Source organism: Triticum urartu, chromosome 1A, assembly GCF_056163025.1.
Source record: "Triticum urartu cultivar PI428250 chromosome 1A, HENAU_Tu73, whole genome shotgun sequence".
In the NCBI taxonomy this organism is placed as follows: domain Eukaryota; kingdom Viridiplantae; phylum Streptophyta; class Magnoliopsida; order Poales; family Poaceae; genus Triticum; species Triticum urartu.
In genome coordinates this window covers 434,103,440-434,124,052 of record NC_141873.1, presented here as the reverse complement: position 1 = coordinate 434,124,052, position 20,613 = coordinate 434,103,440, and the positions used below count along the sequence as shown (strand labels likewise).

Here is a 20,613-nt window from a genome sequence, read left to right as displayed (position 1 = left end):
AGTTATGCATTGAAGAAGTGGGAGTCGACCTTGAACCTTGCGTTCATGCCCATGGACACGATGTAGATCTTATCATTAAAGCTTCTCTTAATTAATTATTCCTTTGGTATAAGTTCATCTTGTATCTGGGATCTGGCCTTTTGCAATCGTGGTTCCGACCATGTTCTTCTTTAAATACAATTTCTCGTGCAAGTTTAAGCACTTGTCTTCTGCGGAGTAATACCCCAGACCAACCTCTACTTTCATTTGTCGTCGAGTATTACCCCCTAGTATCTCAAGATTATCACGGAACTGCATAACCTCTTATGAGTTCTTCATCAAGTGCTACATTCTCATTGATTCAAATTTTTCATGAGCTCTGAGTAATTTAACACTCAAAGACATCGATAACTGAATCGAGTCCGCACTGCGATTCAACAACTCTTAGTAACCTTCAATGCATACGAGTTTGTACTCGATCGTGTCATTCCCAGCTGATTGACCACATCATCATCGTCAGGCTGACTGCTTGACCATTCTACCTATGTCCTTCATCCTCGAGACACAATCCCGACAATGCTCTAAGCTTACATCGAACTTTCACCATCATATTGGTTGTCTTGAGAGACAACTCTGAATTCTGAGATGGCATCTTATCTATGGTTATAATAAACTTTTGCTTCACCATTCCCTTGGCTTGATGTCATCGCCAAGCGATTGCATCCTCATGGAGCCTCTCGGCAAAATTTGTTGTGATCATCATCATAATTTTAACTCTTTCCAGGATACCAATCGAATTCATGACGAGAAATACCATCCTTGCCCTCGATGATTTGTGTTATCATCGACCATTTATTGCCTTCCCACCAACACAAGCGTGTTCGTGTTTGGTGTTATACCTTCAGTTCCTTGCTATCCAGCAATTGGTTTTCTTTACCTTGGAACATTACCTTCTATTATGTCATCAATGTTGTGAGAATTTCACCACCTCTTAAGAATTCGTGATACAGTGACGCTTCTCGCCATCACCATTCCTTACTTGGTCCCCGTGTTGAGTGAACTCCGTTGTGCAAATCTAATATCACTAGCAACCCTATTGCTTCAGAGTTATTGGACAATGATTCCAATTTGGTGTGTTGGTTGCCCAATCGCCATTCCGACGTTGGTCGTGCAACCCAACCCATATTTCGGGTGCACCTTTCAACCAATGTTTAATTGTGTATGGTTCCCTCCAGCATACATCATTAAGTCATTTGATTTGACTAAGGTTATCTCCTTGTTCACTTAATTGTGGAAATCCATCTTTTGGAAAACTCTTTGAATTGTCGCTGAGTTCATCAGCCACCTCCTCATTATCTCCTTGATTTAATGATGAACTCTTGTTTCGGAACTCGCTTCCATAGTTCAATTCCCGAGAATCTTACAATGTCATCTCGGCAATTTGTGTTGCACCTTTCTTCTCAGGCATCCTGAGTCTGAGTTATCCTGACACCAATCAGATCTGAATCTCGGTCAGATATGATGGTTAGGACTTATTTCCAAGAGTTATAACATTGGTCCTTATATACCGGCAAGGTGAGGTCATGCCTATCACCCCTGGCCAGAGGACCTATTGTTACAGTTCCCTTTTTAGCTAGCTTAGCGATTCTTCCTTGAGGAAATCATAAGACTTATTCTACGAGTTGTTCCTGATGAATCCTTTATGCATCCTAAGTCTGACCTTACTTGAATACCACGCCAACGCTATCTCGAAGCATGTCTGTGGTACTCCGATTTTCAATAAGAGCATTGAAAGCGCAATGCTAAGTTTTCTTTAACCATTATCCAAACACCGTTGTATGGGTAATGTCATGAAATTTCTCTCCCCTTACTTAATGGGTTTTCTACATGATATCCTGCCACGGATATCATGCTCTGCTTGTCCTTGGGAAGGATATATCCCTGAATTATGTGTTTAAAACACATTTTCCTTTCCTTTCTTCTGTTAAACCTGATAATCACATTTTCCCTTCCATTGTCTTGTTAAGCTTTCTTGTAATCTGATTTAACTGAGCAGTGATAATCACCTCGTTGTACAACTCTGTCAGTAAGACCGTGTTACCATTGTTGATAGCATCCCGGTAACCACCGATGGACGAGAACTTTGCCTATTGGTCCGCCTCGTTCAACGAGCAGGAGAATGGTTCTCTTCGTCCCTCGCCCTTGGTATCGATGTTGTTGCCGACATAACTGACAGACTAGCCTCTGACATGCCTTGCTATCGTGACCATGCAAGATGTCACCCCTCCTACTTTTATCCCACATGGTGGGCCCATAACCCACAGTTCCACAAGATCGAAACCTGACTCTCATGTACACCCCCGGTTTCCAAAGCTATTCCTCGCGCTTGGTTTCGTATGTAATTCACGACCTAACTTCCCTGCCATATTTCATTCCGGTATTGGATGCAACATTCTTGTTCATTGCTCTGAACACCTTTCACACTCTATTTCAGGCAACAAACGATTGCCTATCCGCTTGAAATTTCTTAGTGCACCTTCTTGCCTTGCTCTTGATGAATCTCTTGAATTTCATCTCAAGAGATGCCTCTATGCCTTGTTCACTGAGATAGCCCCCAGGTACCTAGCTTGTGTTGAGCTCCGTCCTTCCCGAGTCTCCCTCCCTTATCTTTTCCATAAGGACGATGGAGATCTTGAAGAAAAGGATGCCGGCTTCATCATGATGACCCGGAGCAGGGGAATGAAGACATCAGCGTAGTGGATCAACCTCTTCGAGAAGAGCAACCAAGACCGAGAAGACTCGATAGAATTTCTTAGCCACATCTTTCCCTTAGTCCCCTCCTAAATCTCGGGACGAGATTTCTTGTAGTGGAGGAGAATTGTGACGTCCGGATAATTAGGCTACAGTAATCTCACGATAATGATGCCACGTCACCATGGTTACTATTTTTAATCTTGCGGTGTATCACGTTCCTTTCGAATTCTAACTTAAAATAAAGTTAAACGATAAAATTTTTCTAAAGTCAAATCTAAAATGTTCAAAGTGTAGCAAATAAATCATATATGATCAGGGTGGTGAACCCAAAATTTTATAAAATGCTTAGATGCACTAAATGATAGAAACAATAGCTAAATTATTTATTTAATCGTCACTTAAATGATTAAATTATTGAAAACTACTTTTAATAAATAAAAGGATAATTGTGGCAGTAATATAATTACTACCACTAATTTAGGTGCTAGAATTATATTTCATAAAACAAAAATAGTATGAATTAAAACCGTAAAAGAAAAATGTTATAAACAGTTAAACAAAAAAAAATAGAAGATCCCCCCCCCCCGCTGGACCATGGCCCAGCAGGCCATAGGGCCACCAGGCCGGCCCACCCCACTCCCCTTAACCCCCCGTCGACCGAACCCTAACCACCCCCGTCCCCCCACTCGCTCGATCCCCACGCCGCCCGCTCCTCCTCGATCTGAATCGGGATCGCCCCGATCCCGCCCCGCCCGCGACCTCGACGACGGCGCCCGTCGCCGGCGCCGCCCTGCTGCCGCCCTCCTCATCTCCGCCTCGCCATTCGCCGCCCTCCGCCTCAACCTCCCCCGCGCGTCTCCCTCGCCCCTCCCCGATCTAGATGGAGGGAGACGGCGCCTCGGCCCCGCCGCCTCACCCCTGCGCCCGATGCAAGCCGGCGTCGGCGCCGCCCCTCCCGGACTCCTCGCCCCTCCTCTCCCTCGCGCGGCGCCCAGCTGAAGCCGCCGCCTCGCCTCGTCGTCGACCCGACGCCATTCGCCGTCGCTGCCACCTCGCCCCCGTCGTCGATCTACCTCGTCGGACCACCCCGAGCCCGCTGTCCGTCCCTACAACATCGCTGTGAGCTCCGCCACCCCCCCTGTGCCTTCCCGAGCTCGGATACGAGCTCCTGCATGTCCTCCCCACCACCCGTAACTCCGGCCACCGCTCCCCTCGCAGCCTCCGCCGCGTTTGTCACCGTCCCCTGCCCGGCGCCACTCCGGCCTCCTCACGGCCGTCGCGTCGCTGCTCTGGCCGCGGCCACGAGCCACGCGCCGCCCCCCCTTCCGCCTCCCCTCTCGCCTGCAGCCGGCGCCCAGCCCGCCTCGCCGGTGCTGGCCCGCGCGCCTGCAGCGGCTGCCCGAGTTCGCCCGTTAACGGGTGGCGCCCGCGGCCTGCACCCAACGCCCGCAAGGCCCCCCTAGGCCAATGACGTGTGGGGCCTAGCCCCCACAGAACGTTTCTGTTAAAAAAAAGAGATAAAAAATATATATATATTAATAATATTAATATTAAAATTAATTAATTAAATAATTAATTTAATTAACTATGATTAATTTAACTAATTAAGTATAATTAACCTAATGACTAATTAACCTAGTGAACTACTGATTATTAACTAAACAGTGAATGACAGGTGGGTCCCACTGGACCCACACAGTAGGTTGACCAGGTCAACGGTCAACGTTGACTGCTGACGTCATGCTGACGTCAGCATACACTATTCTGGATAATGTTGATTTAATTAATTAAATAAATCCTAAAAATGATTTAAATCTTTAGAAAATCATATATTTTAATCCGTAATTCGGATGAAAATATTTTATACATGAAAGTTGCTCAGAACGACGAGACGAATTCGGATACGCAGTCCGTTCGTCCGCCACACACCCCTAACCTATCGAACCCACAACTTTCCCCCTCCGGCTCCTTTGCCCGAAATCACGAAACACCGGGAATACTTTCCCGGATGTTTCCCCCCTTAACCGGTACCACCTCATACCACGTTAGGGCACGCCTAGCATCGTTACTTGTCATGTCATGCTTCACTATGCATATGCTTGCATTATATTTATTGTTTCTTCCCCCTCTTCTCTCTCTAGACACCGAGACCGACGCCGCTGCTACCCCGTACGACTACGGTGTTGACGACCCCTCTCTCTTGCCAGAGCAACCAGGCAAGCCCCCCCCTTTGATCACCAGATATCGCCTACTCTTCTCTATACTGCTTGCATTAGAGTAGTGTAGCATGTTACTGCTTCCCGTTAATCCTATATTGATGCATAGCCTGTCCTTGCTACTACTGTTGTTACCTTTACCTGCAATCCTAATGCTTAGTATAGGATGCTAGCATTTTCATCAGTGGCCCTACATCCTTGTCCGTCTGCCATGCTATACTATCGGGCCGTGATCACTCGGGAGTTGATCACGGGTATATACTATATGCTTTATACATGATACATGTGGTGACTAAAGACGGGTCGGCTTGTGGAGCACCCGCGAGTGATTCACGGATTGGGGGCTGAAAGGACCTTTGTCCCAACAGCCCTCTGTGTGGATCTTTGAGGCGGAGCGACAGGGCAGGTTCCGACCACCTAGGAGAGAGGTGGGCCTGGCCCTGGTCGGCGTTCGCGAATACTTAACACGCTTAACGAGATCTGGGTATTTGATCTGAGTCTGGCCATTTGGTCTATACGCACTAACCATCTACGCGGGAGTAGTTATGGGTATCCCGGCGTCGTGGTATCAGCCGAAGCCTTCTTGACGTCAGCGAAGGAGCGGCGCGCGCTGGATTGGACTGGAACGCCACTAGGCTAGGTCTGCTTCCGGCCGCCCACGCAACGTGCAGGTGTGCTAAGGGCGATGGGCCCAGACCCCTGGGCGCTTAGGTTTAGACCGGCGTGCTGACCTCTCTGTTGGTCTAGGTGGGGCTGCGACGTGTTGATCTTCCGAGGCCGGGCATGACCCAGGAAAGTGTGTCCGGCCAAATGGGATCGAGCGTGTTGGGGTATGTGGTGCACCCCTGCAGGGAAGTTAATCTATTCGAATAGCCGTGATCTTCGGTAACAGGACGACTTGGAGTTGTACTTTGACCTTATGACAACTAGAACCGGATACTTAATAAAACACACCCTTCCAAGTGCCAGATACAACCGGTGGTCGCTCTCTCACAGGGCGACGAGGGGAGGATCATCGGTTAGGGTTATGCTATGCGATGTTACTTGGAGGACTTCAGTCTACTCTCTTCTACATGCTGCAAGACGGAGGCCGCCAGAAGCGTAGTCTTCGAAAGGACTAGCTATCCCCCTCTTATTCCGGCATTCTGCAGTTCAGTCCACCTATGATAGCCTTATTGCAGTTGATACCAATGCATACATATGTAGTGTAGCTCCTTGCTTGCGAGTACTTTGGATGAGTACTCACGGTTGCTTTCTCCCCCTTTTCCCCCCTTTCCTTTTTTCCTGGTTGTCGCAACCAGATGTTGGAGCCCAGGAGCCAGACGCCACCGTCGACGACGACTCCTACTACACCGGAGGTGCCTACTACTACGTGATGCCCGCTGACGACGACCAGGAGTAGTTAGGAGGATCCCAGGCAGGAGGCCTGCGCCTCTTTCGATCTGTATCCCAGTTTGTGCTAGCCTTCTTAAGGCAAACTTGTTTAACTTATGTCTGTACTCAGATATTGTTGCTTCCGCTGACTCGTCTATGATCGAGCTCTTGTATTCGAGCCCTCGAGGCCCCTGGCTTGTAATACGATGCTTGTATGACTTATTTTAATTGTAGAGTTGTGTTGTGATATCTTCCCGTGAGTCCTTGATCTTGATCGTACACATTTGCGTGCATGATTAGTGTACGGTCAAATCGGGGGCGTCACAATTGGAGACTATGAAGACACAAGTTTTCGCAGGTTAAGGCCGCCCCTCCCTCCTCGATGGGTGATGGACCTACATCCTATTATTCATGTATTGATATGAGACAAGAGTACAAGAGCTAGATTGGACCTACAAGCTAGGTTTCGAGGTGTTAAGTCTTCACAAATGGCTCGAGTCTTTGGCATGGGACCTTGGGTACTCATGTACAGGCATTTTATTCGTCGGTAAGTCATCGGTCTCTAGTGTAATACAATATAATCTGATCATGCTCCTGGAATCATCGCGGATGTCCTTATCTCCTCCAAATGCAAGCCTCGGGGAATATATGCACCAATAGTTTGATACGATCTATTCTCACCCAGATGGTATACCTTTTCAGTATTAATGCACTACACACCCACAAGACCCTCGCCATTATGCGAAATTAGGTTTGTGACCACTGGAAATGAAATCAAATGTAAACCTTTAGTCCGCCACCTTTCAGATCCTCCTGACAAGATATCTTTGGTTAGGTTTCGAGAAGCAGTTGGACAATTTAGTCAGGCTCACGGGGCCCTTCTAAGTCATCGAGAGCTTACTTGAGGCAACACCGTGCTCTAAATAAGATATCCCTAGTCCAGAATGTGAAACATCCCACACACTCCAAAAAATTTGGATGGCCAACCACTGTCATTGTGGGTGGTGATGACAATACATACACACCTTAGCTAACCTAAAGGTCATCATCGATGGACCCAAGCATCAGAGATAATTGAACGATGTGGGAATTCCTACTTTCAATCACGCACCCATATTATCAATCATGCAGAAATAACGGGTTGCGAGAATGATTGGGCCGATCGTCGTCGATGTGACCCTTCAAGGCGTGAGGGGTCTATAAAGGAGTGGACAAATGGAGCCTGGATCTCAAGCCATTTTCGCCATTTTGGCGCCGCTTTGGAGTAGAGTTCTTCAAGATATCCGAGTAGTCTAATGTGGAGGCACCGTCATCAGACTGGAAGAAGAACTTGTGCGGTGCGACCAATTTGAAACTCCTGATGCAACAATGGTTGTTGTTGCCCTCTCACATAACGGGGGTAAAAGCCAATGTAGCGTGAAGCCACCCCACCCGGCCCCAAGAGGTGTGGACTATGGTCATGATCAAGTTCTTCAAGTGCGGGCTTTGCGCTTCCACATTCTAAATTCTTCAAAGAAGGAGTACTTGAGTTTTACCACATCGAGCTTTTGGGTGATGATTATCATGTTTTATTCATGCACTTGGACACTGTAATGTTATGTTCGACTTAAAAAAAGGGTTTTATTTATCATTTATGCCACTGGTTGTGTCTCACTGCTCAGGTTTGCCACTAGGAATTTCAACTGGTCAAAAAAAACCATCGCTTCGTTAGGCGCGTGCTTAAAAATGCCACTCGACACCATGATTGTCAGCTCAAATCTCGTTTGCCATGTCATAATGAGCAAAATACCTATAGACCTACATGTCAGCTCCCCTTCTATCTCACTACAATAAAATGTGGGTCCCACTTGATCCCAACAACGTTCTTATTTTCTCTAAAATTATTCGCTTACTTACTCCTAACAAGTGGGGTCCACACTTATCATTGTGAGATAGAGAGAGCTGGCAGGTGGGTATAGGGGTATTTTTGTCATATAACATGGTCAACGAGTTTGACCTGATAATAATGATGTCTAATGGCATTTCTAAGCAAACATTTAATGGAACGATGTCATTTTTTATATATCTAATGACATTTTTGGGAAAACATCTCATAGAACGATGGTATTTTTGAGCAGTTGTAATTTTTAATGGCAAAACTGAGTAGTGAAACATAACTAGTGGCATAAATGATAAAAACCCAAAAAATAAAAATTATGGATTTGAAATGTTGTTGAGTTGTCTGATGTTGAAACACGAAAAAAGCGCGCGCAGGAGAAGTGGAAAAGAAAATACAGAGACTACCATTTTAGGGAACCTAAGAAAGCACCGAGCTGACAAACCTTAAAATGGTTTTAGAGGGAGCCCTTTAGGAAATGAGTATGCTAGAGTTGCTGTTAAGTCGAAGAGAGTACCAATGATATGGCGTAAACAATGGATCATGTGGGCATTATGGCTAGTGAGATTTCCACCATTAATTGTGCCTTCACCTCACATGTTTAATGCTTGATCACAGTGCAGTCGCAACCAAAAATTGACGCAGCCTACTATAGCTAGTTTCAGCAGTACCAAGTGTAGTAGTACTAGTAAACAGCAAGCTCATGATCAATTGTCCTTAATGGCATAAATAAAGCGCCAGAATTCAGACGACCAGTGCACGAGGATGAATCCCAGCCACCGAAACTCTGTCCACAGCCCACACTCTGTTCACTGGATTTATTGTCGTTCATGGATCGGCCACATGATGTCGTGTGTGGAGCAATTCCGTGCAAATCTACTCGCGCTGTTGTCAAGCTCAGATGGTAGCTAGGCCAGGCCATGCCAGGTAGTGATCGAGGCAATAACATAGGTGCGCTAGCTCACCCCCGTCGGCACAAAACACAAAGGCAGAACATGGACAGGTTTGACACAACGCCGGCGATTATTGCCTCTGTCGCGTGCCTTTTGGTAACACGACCGGCGCGTCCCAAAAAAGCATCAGGCCGGCACAGCCCAATGCTGCGACTGCGAGCGTGACGACTGACGAGCAGGCAGCGGTGTCTCATCAGCCGCGCGACCTGGCCTGTGTATCCCGCACCGCACGCGCCCACGGCCGGCCACGAGCATATGCACTAGGCCATGAAAATGAAACACAGCTGCTCGGACCCGGCCGGAAGCATACGGTCGGGTGGTTATCGGCTCGACGGTGGTGAAGATCTGGCGTCCAGCCAGCGTCAAGGGTGTCGTATAATTTTCTTGTATGCTTACATCTTCGTCGTCGATCTGTCACGACCGAGCTGCTTGTGGAATGAATAGTGGGTCTGGCGCCTATCGGCGTCCTGCTGGATCCGGCGGTCCTGCTTCGGCTGTCGCTGTTGATCGATCGCTGCACGTACCGCCGTGCTCATGTGCCCACCAGGGCGGTCGTTCCGGGAGGGTCCAGTCCAGTGTGCTGCACGTTCGGCTGCTTCCCTTGCCGACCATTTTCCAACAAAAAATGCTTCAGTTCTTTCTGGGTCTCGAGGGAAATGCTACTGTTTACTTTTCTTCTCTTTGCACCGTGATGATGTATTGAGCACCGTTGCATTCCCACTGTGCAACGTGCATGTACAACACCGTTAGGGCAGCATCATAACCAGTGCTACATCAGGTGCAAGAATCTGCAGCTCACCTCCTCTTCGAGTGCAGGTTCTCTACTAGAGTTTGGAATGAGGTGTTTGCCTAGCTTGGTCTAAATATCCCCACGACTCCTTGGCTCCAATTTAACACGGTCAAATCTTGATGGGATGCGCTACTCACTAATAATAGTCAACCCACGAAAGCTCTGTCTTCCCTTCTCCTTCTTGTGGGATGGGAACTTTGGAAGGAAAGGAATGCGCTTGTCTTCAGGAACAAGGCGGCACCGCTGGCGATCATCATGCAATGCATCAAAGAAGAAGTGTCCATTTGGACCATTGCGGGCGCCAAACATTTGCATAATGTAATGCCGCGAGAGTAATTGTTTTGCCTTTTGACCGCTTGGCGGTCTGCTTGTAACGAAATCTCTTCCTAATTAATGAAAATAGCAAATCTTTTGCCTTGTTTTAAAAAAAATAACCAGTGCTACGTAGCTGCAAATCTGCAGTAACACCCACTCGAGCTAAAATCGCTAGTCAGAAATAATAAGAGTAAGGATCTGTCTAGGACACATTTAGATGTGACATAATTATATTTGTGGTCTGTTTTTTGTTCTAGCTTTTTTTCGTTCCTCGTTGCTACGTTATTTGTGGAAGCTTAGATGTGACATTCTTAAAAAACATCTAAATGTGAATTAGACAAACTGTAAGAGTAATATACTGCACAGCTGCTGTTCAATTGCAGTTACCGTCCGTGTAGGACAAAAATAAAATCTAACAACTTCCACACCTCACTACAGCGTGCATCAAACTACTATCGCTACATTATTACTGCTACATTACACACAGCAACAGGATACAATGTCAATGCCATTGTTGACATCATACGCCACACAACAAAGGGGAAGGAAGCTCCCTCCCCTCCCTCCCTCCCTCGCTCTATACAGAGACCGTCTTTGGCTTGGCCCCCATCTTCTTCCATGACACGCTGGGCATGATCTGCGCCGTGTCTACCCGGTCCTTGTACTGGACGGCGAAGTTGAGCAGCGAGTCGAGGAGCGAGTCCGACAGCAGGTGGGGCACCAGCCCGAGCTCCGACAGCTTCGAGTGCTTGGCGTTGTAGTAGTGCTCCTCCGCCTCCACGCGCGGGTTGGGCACCGACTTGGTCTGCACGTCCAGCCCCAGCTTCGCTCCCGCGGCGGTCACCAGCTTGGCTAGCTGGTTGACCGAGAACTGCTCCGTGAACTGGTTGAAGACTCTGAACTCGCCTGGTTTGGCTGGGTTTGCGATTGCTAGCTCCACGCATTGCACGGTGTCCCTGATGTCCAGGTATCCACGGGTCTGGAGAATGGCACAAGAAATTTGTTCAGTAAATTGTATGTATGTCAGATGATGATGGCCTAAGAAAATTATTTGGACACGTAACTAGAAATACATGATCGAGTTGAAACCTGAACCGACTACACAATTGCTAGTAGTCCATGAAACAATTCCATTTCTAGCTGGTAATCAAATTATAGTGTTTGAAAGTGAAGAAGATAATGCTCCTTAGTTTTTCAATTCAACAGTGCGGTTGACAAAGTTATAACAAAAAGGTAACCCCTAAGATTGGTCGCAGGCTTAAAACAGTCTCCGACCAACACACAAATACATGTCTATATGGCATATTGCAAGTTGTGATGATTACATATTGGAGCTGTTGGGTCATCAGAAAAAAAAATATAGTACTCCCTCTAGAAAGAAATAAAGAGCGTTTAGATCACTCTTATATTTGTTTATAGAGGGAGTATATGCAAAGTGTTCAATATCAGTACAGAATTATCTGCAAAGCTTACATGATTCACTCTCCAATTTTATTCATGAAAATCACGAGGAAATGCAAATGGTGGCGATTAGCTCTGACTTCCTGAGGCTCCAAGGTAACAAAAGCTACTTCACTGGTATTTTAACTTCCAAAGAGGAAATGAAAACGTATAGTGAATACTAAAAGTTCTAGTTATAAGAATAGTACTGAATCACATTAAGTAATTAAGAAAGGAGAAACTTTATACAGAGAAGTGTGTATAAAGCAAGACAAACACCAAACAGGAAATCCTCCATATTGCACTACTAAGGCAGACAAGAAATACATACCTGACCGCCTTTTCCATAAACTGTAAGCGGGTGACCTACAGCTGCCTGAACACAGAACCTATTTAGTGCTGTTCCAAAGATTCCATCATAGTCCAACCTATTGGACAGCTCTTCATGCATAGCAGTTTCATCTGTTCTGATTCCATAGACGACGCCTTGGTTAAGATCTGTGGCCCTTATACCCCAAGCCTTGCAAGTAAATGCTATGTTGTGAGAGTCGTGCACTTTACTTAGATGATAGAAGGAGCTTGCTTGCTTTGGGTAAGGTAAGGTATCAGTTCTTCCATTATGAGTAATAGTGAGGAATCCCTCTTCAATGTCAATATTTGGAGTTCCGTATTCACCCATAGTTCCTAGTTTAACCAAATGACACTCTTCACTAAACTCCTTCATGGCAAACAATACGTTAAGTGTTCCAATAACATTGTTGTTTTGTGTATATACTGCTCGTGAACGATCAATCATAGAAAATGGTGCTGATCTTTGTTCACCAAAGTGGACAGCAGAATCTGGCTCAAAAGACTTGAAAGCTTCTGAAAGGAATTCAAAGTCACATATATCACCAATGAAGAGCTGAATTGTCTTCCCCGTAAGAGATTTCCATCGGCGAATGCGATTTTGAATGGAAGCTATGGGAGTAAGTGAATCAAGGCCAAGTTGATGGTCAAAAAGGCGTCGAACAAGATTATCAACAATAGCAACCTCATAACCTTTGTTGGACAGATGAAGTGCAGTTGCCCAGCCACAGTACCCATCTCCACCAATAACCATAACTTTTTTGGGTTTAGAGGATGATTGCCCAGATGCTTGCTGACTACCAGTAAGAGGTGTTTGTGTCTGTCCTTGTACAGCAGTACTAGCACAAGTAACATATAACTTATTTGACCTCTTGGAAGATGATTTGAGGTTCAGACTTGAAGTTGAAGATTTCGAATTTTGTAATCGGATGAAATTGTGGCCATAACTTGGTGAGTTGCAGTGTGCCTTAACAGCAGGAGATGGACTGAAACCACAGTTGGTGACCAAATTTGCCATTCTCACTATCCTTTCTATAATGGAGATACCCTACAAAAGCTAGCATATAACAGTTAGTAATTAAACAAGATATGAATTCATTCCAGCCTGGTAAGAAGATGAAGAGCATAGGTAGGGGGAAATGTAAAAACAGCTAATTAGTCAGATTGCTAAATTTCAAACGTTAACCATACGCCATAGCTAACTGATGGTATTGTATCTTTAACGAGGAAAGGGTAGCGAGGACAGGCAAAGAAATTAGTTTATTAGTTGTGTAGATCTTCCATATTCGATGAAAGCCAGCAGCTCTATGCATTTATGTTGATGAGAAATATTACAGGATCAAGGGGTGTTCAAAAGCAGTTGCATCCAAACCATGGATATAGTGTGTGTTTTCTTGCACTAGCTCTAGCTGTCTTGTGAGTTTCAGACAAGGAAACAAAATGAATTAGCAACGGCTTGCCAGTTCTAGCCAGGTTGACATGAAAAAGTATTTGAATAGGTTTAATTAAATCGATTATCTATTAGCTATTTGATTTCTCCCAAAGTTAGTCTACAAGAATTCTATCGCAATTGGTAATCATTTGTGCTGGGCCAGGTTCAATGCTGTGTAATTGCATAGAACTTGATCAAATATTTTCCGTGAATCAGCGGCCTGGATTTTACTGTGATGTTGCACACCACATACAAATACAAAAGCGAGCATTTACCTCGCAGACGACGAACAAAGGTTTCTACAAGACATGAAATGCACACTGGAGATCAGGACAGGTTTAAGTAAGATATCGGCAGATATTCCTGTTGCGGCCATTCCTATATGGCTATCATCACAGATCCCATAATGAATATATGCATCCCAGTGACATGATGGATCTTCATCCCAAACACCAAGGTTTCATCCCATGTACGATTTCACCTCTGTGGAGTTCGTTGACTGTATATTTTCCCCACAAAAACAAGTTTGTAGAACAAAACAAAGTCAAGCTTGCAAGACATTATCTACTTATGTCCCCTTCCTGTGGAGCTAACACCTGAACACACAGACCGAGCACAGCAATCCCAGCCGTAAGGTAGAGGAAGATGGGGGAAGGAATCGAGTTCTCACCAAAACTGCTCGAGGAATCTGCCGCGTCGCTGGGACACAACCGCCGGCGGCCCGAGGCTGAGGCGCTAGACCCGAGCGAGCGGCCTCCTCTGGCCGTGCCGCGAGACGGGGAGGAGGACGGAGGGTGAGGTAGAGAGAGCGGGGGAGAGAGAGTGGCGAAGGAAACAACGAGCGGGATTGGATAGCAAAGCAAGCAGCGGGAGGGAGGCAGAGGGGATGGGGGCTGGGATATTCGGGCGGAGGGATTCGGATCGGCTGCGACCAGCGCGCTCCGGCAGTGGTGGCAGATCCTGGCCGCTCACGTGTCAGGCCACACCCTGTGCTGCTGCTGCGTCCGTCCGGTCCGGGTGTGAGACCAACTCCAGTGCACGACCTCAAACGGACGTCTGGTTTAGTCTGTTTTCGTTCGTTTAAGGCGGTAATGGGTCGCCTATGTCTGCTTAGGGCTGTTGAGTTGTCAGTGTCCCAATGCGTGGTCACACCCAAATCATGTCCGGGGTGGACGTGATTAAAAAACACAAAAACAAAAACAATATAAAATAAAATAAATGCAAGCGTAAAAACATAAAACATAATTAAACATCACGGCCACAAAACGGCCCAGTTCCACAGTTCACATAGACATAATTTAACATAAAAAACAAAAGAAATCCGCCGTCCGCGCGCTCCTGACGTGCCCGTCGATGTCGTGGCCATCGCCGTCTTTTCAGTGGCCGCCGTTTTCGTCGCCGCTGACGAGGTCGACGTAGGTCGGCGGCGTCCACAGGTGGGATGGCGGTGCCTGGTACACGGGAAGTTGTCAGAAGGCGGGAGGTGCCTGCACCACCTCCTCTCATGGCGACGCCTCCTGTTCCGGTGAACGCGGAGGCGTGGCGCACCAGTTCACGCCCCCCACGGCGTCGGCCATCTCCAGAGCCGTGCACGACCAACTCCACCGCTAGCCCACCAGGCCCAGGTGGAACGCGGCGACGGGCTCCTCCTCCAGCACCTCCTCCCTCCTCACCATCTCCAGCTCCGGCACGGCCACGTCGCCGGCGGCAGAGAGGGCCATCATGGTCTCCGGGCCCTCCCACTGGCGCTTGTCGTACGTGTTCATGGAGTCTTCCATGACACGTTGAAGGAGCCGGGCCTCCTCCTCCACTGTCATGCGAGGAAGAGGTGGTGGCGACGGAGAGGGTGACGGCGACGACGTCGGTGTGATGCCGCGCACCATCCTATGCCCGCGCACTTGGGGAGGGCTCAGAGCGCGCGCACGGCGTTCACGTGGCCGCCGTGGCCCCAACGAGGTGCCGACGAAGATGAAGGTGCACGCGTGTCGTGCTCATCCCGTAACCACGTGTCCCAAAGGTCGGAGTCGACGGAGTACCTGGGGTCGTAGTAGAGGTCGTCTGGCAGGAGGCGGCGGCGCTCGATTTCCTCGCGACGCGCACGGCCGCTCGTTGGGACCGGCGGGATCGCCACCCGGTCGGCGGAGAGATGCCAGTTATTAGGGAGGTGCACGTTGAGGGAGTCCTGGACTAAGGGGTCCTCGAGTGTCTGGGCTGTGTGATATGGGCATGGGCCGTTAAGATACAAGGTAGAAGTCCTTCCCCGTGTCCGGATAGGACTCTCCTTTGCGTGGATGGCAAGATTGGCATCCGGATGTATAATTTTCTTCCTCCGTAAACCGACTCTATACAACCCCAGGTCCTTCCGGTGTCTATATAAACCGGAGGGGTTAGTCAATAGAGGCTACCAGAATTCATACAGGCTAGACATCTAGGGTTTAACTATTACGATCTCGAGGTAGATCGACTCTTGTAACCCCTATACTCATCAAATACAATCAAGCAAGACGTAGGATTTTACCTCCATTAAGAGAGCCCGAACCTGGGTAAGCACCGTGTTCCCTGTGTTCCTTGTTACCTTCGATTCTCAGACGCACAGTTCGGGACCCCCTACTCGAGATCGGCTGGTTTTGACACCGACATTGATACTTTCATTGAGAGTTCCACTGTGTCGTCAGCAGAAGGTTCGATGGCTTGTTCGGTCGACAACAACGATGTTGTCCTCGGTGAAACTTTTCTCCCTGGTCAGCTTTTGTGTTCGGCGGCTTCACTCTGCAGGCCAATTCGATTGGTCACCTTGAACAGATTGTTAGCTACGCCCCCGGTCATCAGATCAGATTCGGGAGCCTAAATTATGTCGCTGATATCCGAGGAGACTTGATCTTCGAAGGGTTCACGGCCTTGGCCACTACTCCTCACCTCAAGGAAGGAAACCCATCGGATTCACCATCAGGCACCGTCCAAAGACCAACCATCATCCCTGCCCTGGCCCTAGATCCAGGCCAGGCCACCTCATCCGAAGATGGGAGTTTTAAACCCATCGGACTCTCTTCAACTATAGAGCCCTTTGCCGGAGATCCAGAGGCGACCACATCGTCGGCAAGCCTGGAATCAAGCAGGACTCTTCCTATCATCGGAGAACCGATCTCGCCCCTGGAGGCTAGCTCCGAACTATCAAGGACTGCGCTCATTGAGCACGACCAGGTGTCATATACCATGCCTAGCTCCGCGGGACCTCAGTTCCTTATCCGGCCTTCGCTCTTAAACGAGGCCTGATGACCCACAAGTATAGGGGATCAATTGTAGCTCTTTTCATAAGTAAGAGTGTCGAACCCAACGAGGAGCAGAAGAAAATGACAAGTGCTTTTCAGTAAGGTAATGTCTGCAAGTGCTGAAATTGGAAGTAGCAGAGTAGTTTGATAGCAAGACAATTTGTAACGAGCAAGTAACGATGGTAGTAACAAAAGTGCAGCAAGGTAGCCCAATCCTTTTGAGGCAAATGATAGGCCAAAACGGTCTCTTATGATAAGAAAAGCGTTCTTGAGGATACATGGGAATTTCATCTAGTCACTTTCATCATGTTGGTTCAATTCGTTTTCGGTACTTTGATAATTTGATATGTGGGTGGACCGGCGATTAGGTGTTATTCTTACTTGACAAACATCCTACTTATGATTAACCCTCCTGCAAGCATCCGCAACTATGAGAAAAATATTAAGAATAAATTCTAACCATAGCATTAAACTTTTGGATCCAGTCGGTCCCTTATGGAATAGCGCATAAACTGGGGTTTAAGTTTCTGTCACTCTAGCAACCCATCATCTAATTGCTACTCCACAATGCATTCCCTTAGGCCCAAATATGGTAAAGTGTCATGTAGTCGACGTTCACATGACACCACTAAAGGAATCACAACATACATACTATCAAAATATCAAACACATATCAAATTCACATGATTACTTGCAACATGATTTCTCCCGTGACCTCAAGAACAAAGGTAACTACTCACAAATGATAAACATGTTCATGATCAGAGGAGTATTAAATAGCATATTGGATATGAACATATAATATTCCACCAAATAAACCATATAGTAATCAACTACAAGATGTAATTAACACTACTAGTCATCCACAAGTACCAATCTATAGTTCTGGTAACAAGATTGAACACAAGAGATGAACTAGGGTTTGAGAGGAGTTGGTGCTGTTGAAGATGTTGATGTAGATTGCCCTCCACAAGATGGAAGAGTTGTTGGTGATGATGATGACAATGATTTCCCCCTCCGAGAGGGAAGTTCCCCCGACAGAATCGCTCCGTCGGAGGGCAAAAGTGCTCCTGCCCAAGTTCCGCCTCGAGGCGGCAGCGCTTCGTCCCGAAAGTCCTCCTCTTATTTTCTCTAGGTCAAAATGACTTATATACCAAAAGATGGGCAACCGGAGGTGGGCCGAGGAGAGCACAACCCACCAGGGCACGCCCAGGTGGGTTGTGCCCACCTGGTGGGCCCCCTCTGGTACTTATTGGCTCCAATAATTCTTATATATTCCATAAAAATCCTCATGAAGTTTCAACTTGTTTGGAGTTGTGCAGAATAGGTAGCCTGACGTAGCTTTTCCAGTTCCAGATTTCCATATGCCGAAATTCTCCTTCTTGGTGTGTTCCTTGCAAATTGTGAGAGAAAAGGCATTAGAATTACTCCAAAAAGCATTATTATGGATAAAAACATTATAAATAATAGTAAGAAAACATGATGCAAAATGGACGTATCAACTCCCCCAAGTTTAGACCTCGCTTGTCCTCAAGCGAAAACCGAAATCGAAAAACATGTCCACATGCTTTGAGAGAGAGGTGTCGATAAAAGCAAAATATGGACACAGGAGCATCATGTTGATTATTATAATAGCAACAAAATTAAACATAGGACTTTTATCATAGAACTTTTATCATATACTTCTCATGAATAAGTAATAGTTCATCACACAATTGAAGTATAAAGCAAAAACTCTATTAGAAACCAACAAACTATGTTCTCAGTCAACTTTGCAACTACAATTCATCATCTTTTCAGAAAGGGTCACGTGTCGGAGCCTTTAGGCAAGTCCACATACTCAACCATCATATAGTCTTCTATGATTGCTAATACTCACCGCGTACCCATGAGAAAAACGTTTCAACCAGACACGCAGAAAGATAGGGGCTTATAGTTTCGCCTCCCAACGTACTCACCTCAAGGGTGATGTCAACAATAATAACTCATGCCACCCATATTCAACTGGACATATGTGCCTAGATCTTTCCTCACCACATGATGCTTGCCAAAGGAGAAAAATAAAAGGAAAAGAGATAAAAACTTTGACTCTTGCATAAAAGTAAAAGATAGGCCCTTCGCAGAGGGAAGCAGAGATTGCCATGCGCTTATTTGTTTGTATGCTCAACCCCTTAGTGCAAAAGAACGTCATGTTACATTGCCCCTTGTGATAGCGACCTTTATTATGCAGTCTGTCGCTTTTATTCTTCGCCATCACAAGTTCGTGCAACACTCAATTTTCTCTTACACTAAATGATCTCACACTTTTAGAAGCAATTTTTATTGCCTTTTTGCACCGATGACAACTTACTTGAGGGATCTTGCTCAATCCCTAGGCAGGTATGGTGGACACTTGAAAATAATATTTGGGTTAAGGGTTTTGGATGCACAAGCAGTATCTCTACTTAGTGCGGAATTTTTGGCTAGCAAAGATAGGGGGCAAGCACCACATGTTAAAGGATCCATGAAAATATGACTTCTATGTGAATATGAACAAACATAAATCATTAAGTTGCCTTCCTCGTCCAACGTCAACAATTTTGGCATATAATATTTTGATGAGGGCTTACAATCATAAAATATTTCTAGGATAGTATATTTATATGTGAATCTTCTCTTCCCTTATTAATTCTTTCATGAGTTGCATCATTGACTAATGCTATGTTTGTCAATCTCTAATAAAATTTTCTACTTATACTTCTCCTTATGTGGCGCCATCACATACCATAGGATTAGTATATTTTCTCTTGTTCTTTCTTTATTTCTTTTCTTTTATTTGCAATATGAAAGTAAAGAAAGCAAAAACTCAAACTAAACTTTATTATATAACTTGCACATGATTACAAAGATAGATCACTAAGCAAACTCTCAAAGAAGAAAGGAACAAACTAAACTTTTATTTATCTAAAGCAAAAGATCGCACTAAAATAAGTAAAAGCAAAAGGATAGTGGGATGATACGATACCAGGGCACCTCCCCCAAGCTTGGTGGAAGCCAAGGGGAGTGCCCATACCCGATACTCAATTCTCCTTTGGTGGTGAAGAAGATGATGGTGGTGATGAAGCGATTCTATCCTTAAGGATCAAAAGATTCTCCAATCGACGGATGACGCTCCGGAGGTGGGTGATGTGCTCTTGATGCAGAATATTTTCATGGGTGAGATACTTATTTTGTATGCAAACTATTTCAATGATGCAAAAGGCTTCAATCTTAGTAGGAGTAAGATTAATAAGGTAAGGTTTAAGGATATCTTCCTCCTCCTCCTCAGCTGGCAGTGCTTGTTCGAAGACCGGAGGCTGATCTACGGTAACCTCCTTGCTCTCATCTCCTCCGACGGCTTCCGCGGGCTCTTCACTATTCAGCTCGATCTTCATCAGCCAAGCATCCTCTTCCATGTTGTTGGAGGAAGAAGACAACATGATGCCTGGCTCAACAGATCTGACAGAAATCAACAAGAAAAGAGAACAGAGGATTTCTTCGCGATATGATGATCAACGGGTTCGGGAAGTGTATATAGATTTTTTATCTTGGAGGACAAGTATATGGTAGAAAAACGGAGTACGGAGCCTGGCGCACCCTGGTGTCTTGTCCCACCAGGGGACGCTTCCTGGAAGTTTCTTTATTTCCAAAATTCTTAAACATTCCAAAACTGATAAAAAATATTTTTGCGGATTTTTCGGAGTCCGTTTACTTACCGTATCACATACCTCCTTATTTTCACGATTCTGGAGTGTTCCGGAAGGACTCTTTTATGTGTTCTTCTGGTGTCAAAGTTTGGATAATATTACTTTCAACATTAATAGGCATACCTAAGATATAATGCTTTAT

General features: G+C 46.1%; 1 protein-coding gene across 2 annotated transcripts; it reads right to left on the bottom strand.

Moving 5' to 3' along the window:
• Positions 1-10,590: 10,590 nt before the first annotated feature.
• On the bottom strand, positions 10,591-14,374 carry SQD1 (sulfoquinovosyldiacylglycerol 1). Of its 2 annotated transcripts, none has more exons than XM_087524098.1 (3): positions 14,148-14,374; positions 12,029-13,093; positions 10,591-11,236 (listed from the first exon to the last, which is right to left on the bottom strand). In XM_087524098.1, the coding sequence occupies exons 2-3, from the start codon at positions 13,061-13,063 to the stop codon at positions 10,835-10,837; spliced, it is 1,437 nt and encodes a 478-aa protein (XP_087380224.1). In that variant the 5' UTR covers positions 13,064-13,093; positions 14,148-14,374; the 3' UTR covers positions 10,591-10,834. The 2 variants fall into 2 exon arrangements, with proteins under 2 accessions (XP_087380224.1, XP_048537576.1); XM_048681619.2 differs by having other exon boundaries at positions 12,029-13,102; positions 14,148-14,342.
• Positions 14,375-20,613: the final 6,239 nt, after the last annotated feature.